Genomic DNA, 10,631 nt, shown 5'->3' with positions numbered 1-10,631 from the left:
TAACCTCAGGGGGTACCATTCACACAGACAATAATGAGAATGGTGCTCACACACACTCTCCACACGGAGGAGTTCTGCCCAAGAGTGTCCCTGCATGCAGGGAGGAAACAGAACTTTCATGTACATTAATTTTTTATCTCCCAAGAACTTTCAAATTAATAGTAATTAGAGAATGGACAGCAGGCTCGCAGACAGCTGGGACTTCTGGCTGTCTTCAGGGACAGGTAGAGGTGGATTCCCTGGGTGGGGCAGGAGAATGCTGTCATGGAATTGGCGGCCAGAGGGAAGGAAGGTGGACTGCTAGCTCTCCGCAAAAGTCTACCCTCTCCCTCTTCTGTAGTAAGAGGATCAGAGTCTGGCAGCACAGTGGGCCAGCTACACCATGTTTTCTGGTCTCTCCTGTAGCTAGGAGACAGGATGGGAGACCTACATGGTGCCTTGAGAGCAGGTGCTTGCCTCCTTGCTCTCTGAGTGTTTGTTTTTTTGTAGTAATATAGTAATAACAATTTCTGGGAGATGGGCCAGAAATAAGACATAGGGAACTTGGGTCTCTGAATGATTTAAAGCAGAGTCACCCACTGACCTAGAACGTCGACTGTCACATGAGAGAAAATGAACTTTTACCTTACTCAAGCCATATTCCTTTCGAGTCCTTTTTTTTTTCTTTCTTTCTTTTATTTTTTTTAGCAAATGTTATGGGTTGAATTATATTCCCTCCCCAAATGCCTATTTTAAGTCCAAAGCCCACTATTTCTGACCTGAGCTTATTTGGAAATAGGATGGTTGCTAGGTGTAACAGTTACGATGATGTCATACTGGAGTTGGGTGGACTCCTAATCCAAGAGAATTGGTGTCCTTCTAAAAAGGGGACAATTGGTTGAATCGTTATATTGTGCACCTGAAACTAATATAATACTATATTAATTATAATTCTTTTTTTAAAAAATGAATAAAATATAAAAAAGGGGACATTTGCAGGTAGACATGCACAAAGAGGATGCCACGTAGAGATGAAGCATGATCTGCAAGTTAAGGGACCCCAAAGATGGCCAGCAGAGCACCAGCTCCCACCAGCTAGGACAGAGGTTCAGACGGATTCTTCCTCAACACAGCCTCAGAAGGAACCCACCGGCCAACACCTTGATTTTCCACTTCTGGTCTCCAGAACCAAGAGACAACAAACTCCTGTGTAAGTCACCTCCTTTGTGGTCCTTTTTTAAAAACAAAATCTCCAGGAAACTAATACAGCACATAAGCTAGTCATCAGACTAAAACAGAAAATGGAGCAGAAGTGAGATGATGACATCACAAAATTGAAAACTTAGTTGTATGAGCTAAGTGGTCCGGTGGCAAGGACATAAATGTCACAGGCTGGAAAGCTGGAGACCCTTGTTATGGCAAAGACCAACATCCGGCAACACTGTGACTGGGATAACCTGGAAGGCAGATTGTTCATTCACTGAGCCTGTGTGTCTAGAAGTGATTGGAAAGAGCTATGATGTCCCTGTGAGTTGGCTGCTTCTCGCTACTTTGCAGCAAGGAATCACAAGAAAGAGATGATCCCAGACCAGAACTGGCCACTTTTCAAACTCAGAAACAACACAAGGTGGGGTACCTGGGTGGCTCAGTGGGTTAAAGCCTCTGCCTTGGCCTCAGATCATGATCCCAGGGTCCTCGGGTCGAGCCCCACATCAGGCTCTCGGCTCAGCAGGGAGCCTGCTTCCTCCTCTCTCTCTGCCTGCCTCTCTGCCTACTTGTGATCTCTCGCTGTCAAATAAATCAATAAAACCTTTAGGGAAAAAAAAAAAAAGAAACATCACAAGGTTAGAAGAGCCAACAGCTTCCTGTCCTTCAAAAGAGTATAAATAAGGATCTTGCCTCCTACCCAAGGCTATTGTTTCAGATGACCATTAACTGAGAGTGACCAAAATGTAGGTGGTTCAAGGAAGCAAATATTGCAAAATCAATAAACACAAGAACTCTGGCTAGAAACGCACATTGGATCTGGCGCCTCACAATGGAACGTACTAGAAACAAGTAGATCAGATGTCCACGTTAGGTTTTTGAAGAAACTGTGTTGTTACAGAAACAGAGTTCAGCTTGCAAAATCTTACAAGTTCTGAGCCTCTGCATTTGCAACTTTGTATTAGAGCAGATAAACCTGAATGTTAACCAAGGTGAGGCTTGTATCCCGGTCTCTCTAGTTTGCTGAGCACTTCCTTTAACCGCGATGTGGTCTTCAGGCTGCAGTGGGAGCATAACAAGGGCAGGGATTTTGTTTGTTCCCTGCTGGACCTTCAGCCCCTAAAGCAGTGTCTACAGATAACAGATGTTCAAAGAGTAGTTGTTGGAAGAGTGAAGTAATACACAGAGAACCACGGAGAATGATATGAAGGAAACAACTAACCTTGGGACCGTGCAAGAAAATTTCGTACAGATGGGCACTGGATTTGGGTCGTCAAACATCCCAGTGCTATGGTCACTGAAGAAAAACTGGCTTCCTGTTGATGAGCGCCTCCAAGGCCCCCTTCATGTCACTGTTGCGTAGACTGTAGATGAAGGGGTTCAGCATGGGAGTGACCACAGTGTACATCACCGCAGCGGCTGTGTCCTTCTGGGCCGTGTGGGAGGACGTGGGGCTAAAATAAACCCCAATGAGTGTCCCGTAGAACAGGGACACCACAGACAGATGAGAGCCACAGGTGGAGAAAGCCTTCTGCTTGCCTCTCATGGAGGGGATCCTCAATACCGTGGCAAAGATGCATGTGTAGGAGACCAAGATGCCCACAAAAGGAGTGATAGTGGGTAGGGCGCCCACGGTGTACACCATCACATTATTGAGAAAGGTGTCAGAGCAGGCCAGCTTCAGCAGAGGGCTGAGGTCACAAAAGAAATGGGGCACCCGGTTGTGGGTGCAGAATGAGAGGCGGGTCAGTAACACCGTGTGGGTCAGAGCATTGCCGAAGGCTGCAGTCCAGGATGCAGCCACCAGGAGGCCACAGAGCTGTGGTGTTACAGACCTGGCATAGTGGAGAGGGTGACAGATGGCCACATAGCGGTCATAGGCCATGGCGGTCAGCAGGAAGCTATCGATGCCAGCAAACCAGATGAAGAAGAACATCTGGGTCAGGCAGCCTGCATGAGGGATCCCTTTGTGCCCTGACACGTGGTTGGCCAGCATCTTGGGGATGGTGGTGGAGGTGAAGCAGATGTCCACAAAGGCCAAGTTAGCCAGGAAGAAGTACATGGGGGTGTGGAGTCGGGGGTCAGTGGCGATAGCCAGGATGATGAGCAGGTTCCCCAGTCCCGTGACCAGGTACATAGTCAGGAAGAGTATGAACAGCAGCTGCTGTTGCTCGGGGTTCTCTGAGAGTCCCAGGAGCAGGAACTCAGAGACAGAGGTGACATTTGCCCCTTGCATGGCCGTCCTGGATCAATCAGAAAGGAAACCTGAGAGTTGTCCAGGGTCCTGATCGCGGCCAACCCTTCCACTGCACGCTGATCTCATCCCCTCTCCTTAGTTCAGACGTTCATGGATTCTTCCCACTCTTTCCTGCAACAGGACCCCCATCCACCCACCTGTTTGCTGCATCCTTTCCATCAGTGACACACCATTCATTCCCCACAACCCACCGGCAGGATCGGTGGACAGCAGCCAAGCGAGCAGACCATTTCTCACCCTCGACCCCTACACCTGTTGCACTTGCTAGTGGAGTCGTGGACCTCCGACGGAGCATCTTCAGTCTGGCATTCCCCAAGCTGCGGACGAGAATTCTGAGATGATGGCAAACACAGGGACCCCTCTTAACCCTGCAATTCCACCACAGAGGAATTCTCTAGAAGGTGCATGGTGAGACTTGTTGAGGCAGGTTTGGAACGAGTAGTTCTCATCCATAGTAGGGGTACATACATCCATTGGGACATTCTTACTCGGTGGACATTTCTATAGTCACAGGAATGGAGGAATCGTGGAACTGCTCTCACTGGCCAGGAGAAATCTCGAAAGCAGGGACAGAAGAAAACCACAGAAGGTTGTGGGTAGAATCACGTTGCTCATGTGAAGTTTAAAGACAGGCCACAAAATTCTGTGGATCGCTGGTGGATACATCCCAGAGAGTAAAGGTGCAAACGTGCATGGGAGTGACCCACGCTACTTGTAGGATGTCCTTATCTCAGGACCAGGGAGAGGGAGAGAGGGAGGAAGGGGTGTGATACAGGTATATGGGAGTAGGGGAATGGAGGGGGAATGTACAGAGATGTTTTACTTCTTAATCTGAATGATGAATACAAGCCATACTCCAGCCTGAAGTATGACCTATGCTTTTTAAAAGATATTATTTACTTATTTGAGAAAGTGTGCAAAGGGAGAGAGATCCTGAGTGCAGAAGGGGCAGAAGTAGGTCTGCACTGAGCAAGGAGCCCAACACGGGGCTCAATTCCAGGACCCGAGATCAAGACCTGAGCTGAAGCAGATGCTTAACCAACTGAGCCACCCAGATAACCCAATATATGTTCTTTGGAACACCTGCAATAGCGCACATACACACACGCACACACGCGCGCACACGCACACACATCCCCGCATACCCCGAAGGAACTCAGAGGAGGCCGAGGCCCGGGTGGGTGGGTAAGTGAATGGTGGATTCCACCTCATTCTCTGCCAAGGTCACTGTGTCCCCTGGGGTCCCACCCCAAGGTTCCAGGCACCCCACCTTTGCTGAACTTACCCTGGGTCCCACAGAACCCGTGTCAAGCCCAGCTCAGCGTCTACCCCAATCCCGTTCTTCCTCTGTGCCCAGGCTGAGTGCTGGCCCCACTGACCACCCGGGAACCTGGGCCAGAGATGCCGCCGGTGGCAGCCTGGTCTCCTTCCGCCCCCTCATGAATCCTGATGCTTCTACGTGACCTTCCTCTTCTTCTTCTCCTCCCAGTGCCCCACTGAGTTCTCGTCTTGTCACGCTTCACCTTCAACACTGCCCCTTCTCTGGGCTCTTTGGGGACAGGCTTCTCCTTCTGGCTGAGCCTCCATAATGGCCACCGCCACGCTGAAATGACCTCTCCCTTGCTGAGAAGCCTGCGCTGGCTCCGCGTGGCCCCGCTGCTAACAGTGAACATTTCTTCCACGCCTCCGGTGCACCTGACACCACCGCAAGGAGTTTGACTTTGTCTTACTTAACCTGACCCACTAAAGCCTTATTTAACAAGGCTTTGTCTTACTTAACCCTCTAAGAGGGCGCTCGGACCTCCCTTTCCAGGATGAAGAAGCTTGGGGAGGTCAACCAACTACCCACCTCCCAGTCTCTCTTGTTCCAAAGCTCCTCAGTCTCTCCACTGAGGACCCAGAGCTCGACCCTCTGAGCTCGCTGGACACTTCCCGTTTTGTCTTGTTTCCATTGTACAGACAGGTGACTTGAGCCCAGAGAGGCCGAGTCACTTCCCGGAGGTCACCCAGCAAGCCTGGCTGGAGACTCCACAGCCCCCGCCTGCCGTTGACTTGCCCCGCCTGCCTCCGTCTCCCCCCACTCACCTGTGGAAGGTGTCCCGTCCGCTGCCAGGACGCCTGGTCAAAGGCGAGCCAGCTTCTGCTGAGAGAGCGCTGTGGGCTGCCTGTGATGTAGAGGCAAGTCTCTGGCCTCACAGGAGGGAGCTGGAGGACCTGACGGAGCCAAATGTAGCCCTCCACCCCACTCCTCGGGCCCAGTCCCTCGTGTCTTGTTAGGCACCTGCTAATAGCTCGCCCCACACCCTGTCCCTGCTGGCCTGCCTCTTTGGGGAGGAGGGAGACCGCAGCTTGCCCTGGGTTCTTCCCTCCACTGCTGAGCTGGGGGGAGGGCACGGGCTCTGGGCCTCTTCGGGGGAACCTTTCCCGGGGGGTGGCTCGTGCCCAGCAGATTCCCACAGCTCTGCTGGACCTGCCTCACCGCTGGGCGCCGTGGCCTACTGGCCTTTATTTCTTCATTAAGGTGAAATACACGCAACCCAGGATTAACCATCTGGAAGTGAACGCTCCCGTGGCATGCGGCACAGTCGTGATTTTGTGCAACCGCCACCTCTGTCTAGTTCCAGGACATTTGCATCCCCCCATCCAGACGGACACCGCGTCCCCCTGAGCAGTCACTTCCCAGCCCCCTCCGCAGCCCCCGGCAACCACCAGGCTGCTTTCTTTAAAAACTAAGTATTACACCACCATGGAATGCTATGAGCATTGTGAAACACTCCTCCCAAACTGAAGATAAAAAGGGAAGCTCTTGGGATGAAATAAACTCTTGGTTACTTCAAATAACCCTGACAGGAATCCTGACGATAGCTAATACTTAAGGTACCCGGGGCCAAGTTCATGGCTAAGGGTATGGAAAGAAACTCTTATTAGGAGGTATCTAGGGGTTCAGCCTGTCGAGCGCCAGACGCTCAGTGTTTTCTGAGGTCCTGATCTCAGGGTCTTTGGATGCAGGTCTGCATGGGGTCTGTGGCTCAGTGGGGGGGTCCGCTTCCAGAGTCTCTCCCTCTGCCCCTCTCCCAACTAGTGCTGGCTCTGTGTGTGTGTGTGTGTGTGTGTGTGTGCGTGTGTGTGCGTGTCTCCCTCTCTCCAAAATAAATAAATAAATATTTTAGAAAAGGAAAAAAAACCCCTTATCACGTGGGCTTTTTGACAATTGAAAAATGTTTGACTATTTCCAATCACAACTGATTTCTTTGTCATTGCCTTTCCCCCTCACAATGGGGCTGACACAGAGTTCATTTTAGGGGCGGAAGTGATGTCAACAGCATTCTCTGGTTGCCAGTGGGGTCTTCGTGCTGTCTTTAATGCCACAGTCTCATTTTATAAAAAGATTATATTTATTTATTTATTTATTTGAGAGCGATGAGAGCACACATGCGCAAGCAGGGGGAGCAGCAGGCAGAAGGAGAAGCAGGCTCCCCATTGAGCAGGGAGCCCCATGCCGGACTGGATCTTGGGACCCTGGGATCGTGACCCAAGCCAAAGGCAGACACTTAATGGACTGAGCCCCCCAGGCACCCCAGGAATGGACTACTGATACAAGTGACAACCAGGATGGTTCTCAAGGGAATTATGCTAAATAAAAGAAGCCAATATCAGAAGGTCGCGTACTGTATTTCTATGCATGACTGTCTTGAAATGTCAGAATTTGGGGAGTTATATTGACCAGAGTATGTTGCCAAGAGTTAGGGAGAGAGTGTTGACCATAAAAGGGAGGCACAGCGGTTTCTTTGGGCAGATAGAACAGTTCTGTGTCCTGACTGTGGTAGTAATTACATGAATCTACACAATTTCATAAAATGTTTCAAGGCAATTGAGTGCATATAAAAAACTGATGAATTCCCCCCCAAAAAAGGTATTTAGTTAATAGAATTGTAGCACTGTCAATGTCCTGGTTTTTACAAATGTACCATAATTATATATACAAATCAATAATTATATACATATTTTTAATGTAATATATAATTATTTTTAATATATTTTTATATATAATTATATCATTATAAAATGGTTTCGTTGGAGGAAGCTGACCGAAGGCTGTATAAGATCTCTTCATCTATTGTGTGACTTTTATGTGAGTCTAAGATTATTTAGAAATAAAAACAGTTTAAAAAGTAAAAGGGAAGTGTACTTTGTTAATATTTTCTATTTCACCAGATGGACTCCTAAGCTCTCACCCTATTTTGACATGCATTAATGCAACTTCGTGGGCCACAATGAGATTTACAGGTCGTTTAACCATTTTTATATCCACCACAAATGATCAAAAATGAGCCTGTGACATGAAAGACAGCACGAAGACCCCACTGGCAACCAGAGAATGCTGTTGACATCACTTCCGCCCCTAAAATGAACTCTGTGTCAGCCCCATTGTGAGGGGGAAAGGCAATGACAAAGAAATCAGTTGTGATTGGAAATAGTCAAACATTTTTCAATTGTCAAAAAGCCCACGTGATAAGGGGTTTTTTTTCCTTTTCTAAAATATTTATTTATTTATTTTGGAGAGAGGGAGACACGCACACACACGCACACACACACACACACACACACACACAGAGCCAGCACTAGTTGGGAGAGGGGCAGAGGGAGAGACTCTGGAAGCGGACCCCCCCACTGAGCCACAGACCCCATGCAGACCTGCATCCAAAGACCCTGAGATCAGGACCTCAGAAAACACTGAGCGTCTGGCGCTCGACAGGCTGAACCCCTAGATACCTCCTAATAAGAGTTTCTTTCCATACCCTTAGCCATGAACTTGGCCCCGGGTACCTTAAGTATTAGCTATCGTCAGGATTCCTGTCAGGGTTATTTGAAGTAACCAAGAGTTTATTTCATCCCAAGAGCTTCCCTTTTTATCTTCAGTTTGGGAGGAGTGTTTCACAATGCTCATAGCATTCCATGGTGGTGTAATACTTAGTTTTTAAAGAAAGCAGCCTGGTGGTTGCCGGGGGCTGCGGAGGGGGCTGGGAAGTGACTGCTCAGGGGGACGCGGTGTCCGTCTGGATGGGGGGATGCAAATGTCCTGGAACTAGACAGAGGTGGCGGTTGCACAAAATCACGACTGTGCCGCATGCCACGGGAGTGTTCACTTCCAGATGGTTAATCCTGGGTTGCGTGTATTTCACCTTAATGAAGAAATAAAGGCCAGTAGGCCACGGCGCCCAGCGGTGAGGCAGGTCCAGCAGAGCTGTGGGAATCTGCTGGGCACGAGCCACCCCCCGGGAAAGGTTCCCCCGAAGAGGCCCAGAGCCCGTGCCCTCCCCCCAGCTCAGCAGTGGAGGGAAGAACCCAGGGCAAGCTGCGGTCTCCCTCCTCCCCAAAGAGGCAGGCCAGCAGGGACAGGGTGTGGGGCGAGCTATTAGCAGGTGCCTAACAAGACACGAGGGACTGGGCCCGAGGAGTGGGGTGGAGGGCTACATTTGGCTCCGTCAGGTCCTCCAGCTCCCTCCTGTGAGGCCAGAGACTTGCCTCTACATCACAGGCGGCCCACAGCGCTCTCTCAGCAGAAGCTGGCTCGCCTTTGACCAGGCGTCCTGGCAGCGGACGGGACACCTTCCACAGGTGAGTGGGGGGAGACGGAGGCAGGCGGGGCAAGTCAACGGCAGGCGGGGGCTGTGGAGTCTCCAGCCAGGCTTGCTGGGTGACCTCCGGGAAGTGACTCGGCCTCTCTGGGCTCAAGTCACCTGTCTGTACAATGGAAACAAGACAAAACGGGAAGTGTCCAGCGAGCTCAGAGGGTCGAGCTCTGGGTCCTCAGTGGAGAGACTGAGGAGCTTTGGAACAAGAGAGACTGGGAGGTGGGTAGTTGGTTGACCTCCCCAAGCTTCTTCATCCTGGAAAGGGAGGTCCGAGCGCCCTCTTAGAGGGTTAAGTAAGACAAAGCCTTGTTAAATAAGGCTTTAGTGGGTCAGGTTAAGTAAGACAAAGTCAAACTCCTTGCGGTGGTGTCAGGTGCACCGGAGGCGTGGAAGAAATGTTCACTGTTAGCAGCGGGGCCACGCGGAGCCAGCGCAGGCTTCTCAGCAAGGGAGAGGTCATTTCAGCGTGGCGGTGGCCATTATGGAGGCTCAGCCAGAAGGAGAAGCCTGTCCCCAAAGAGCCCAGAGAAGGGGCAGTGTTGAAGGTGAAGCGTGACAAGACGAGAACTCAGTGGGGCACTGGGAGGAGAAGAAGAAGAGGAAGGTCACGTAGAAGCATCAGGATTCATGAGGGGGCGGAAGGAGACCAGGCTGCCACCGGCGGCATCTCTGGCCCAGGTTCCCGGGTGGTCAGTGGGGCCAGCACTCAGCCTGGGCACAGAGGAAGAACGGGATTGGGGTAGACGCTGAGCTGGGCTTGACACGGGTTCTGTGGGACCCAGGGTAAGTTCAGCAAAGGTGGGGTGCCTGGAACCTTGGGGTGGGACCCCAGGGGACACAGTGACCTTGGCAGAGAATGAGGTGGAATCCACCATTCACTTACCCACCCACCCGGGCCTCGGCCTCCTCTGAGTTCCTTCGGGGTATACGGGGATGTGTGTGCGTGTGCGCGCGTGCACATGTGTGCACACGTACGTGCGCGTGCACGCGTGTGTGTGTGCTATTGCAGGTGTTCCAAAGAACATATATTGGGTTATCTGGGTGGCTCAGTCGGTTAAGCATCTGCTTCAGCTCAGGTCATGATCTCGGGTCCTGGAATTGAGCCCCGTGTTGGGCTCCTTGCTCAGTGCAGACCTACTTCTGCCCCTTCTGCACTCAGGATCTCTCTCCCTTTGCACACTCTCTCAAATAAGTAAATAATATCTTTAAAAAAGCATAGATCATACTTCAGGCTGGAGTATGGCTTGTATTCATCATTCAGATTAAGAAGTAAAACATCGGGGCGCCTGGGTGGCTCAGTGGGTTAAAGCCTCTGCCTTCAGCTCAGGTCATTATCCCAGGGTCCAGGGATCGAGCCCCGCATCAGGCTTTCTGCTCAGCAGGGAGCCTGCTTCCTCCTTTCTCTCTCTCTCTCTGCCTACCTCTCTGCCTACTTGTGATCTCTGTCAAATAAATGAATAAAATCTTTAAAAAAAAAAAAAGAAGTAAAACATCTCTGTACATTCCCCCTCCATTCCCCTACTCCCATATGCCTGTATCACACCCCTTCCTCC

At 50.7% G+C, this 10,631-nt stretch overlaps 1 protein-coding gene across 1 annotated transcript; it reads right to left on the bottom strand.

Moving 5' to 3' along the window:
• Positions 1–2,479: 2,479 nt before the first annotated feature.
• Positions 2,480–3,421, bottom strand: LOC125091450 (olfactory receptor 1361-like). Its single transcript, XM_047715116.1, has one exon. It carries the CDS (start codon positions 3,419–3,421, stop codon positions 2,480–2,482), a length of 942 nt encoding a protein of 313 aa, XP_047571072.1.
• Positions 3,422–10,631: the final 7,210 nt, after the last annotated feature.

This window comes from Lutra lutra, chromosome 1, assembly GCF_902655055.1.
Source record: "Lutra lutra chromosome 1, mLutLut1.2, whole genome shotgun sequence".
Lineage (NCBI taxonomy): Eukaryota > Metazoa > Chordata > Mammalia > Carnivora > Mustelidae > Lutra > Lutra lutra.
This window is presented reverse-complemented; position numbering and strand designations above follow the sequence as displayed.

Excerpts from the sequence above, each read along its gene's own strand:
- LOC125091450 (XM_047715116.1), bottom strand. The coding sequence starts at position 3,421 with ATGCAAGGGGCAAATGTCACCTCTGTCTCTGAGTTCCTGCTCCTGGGA.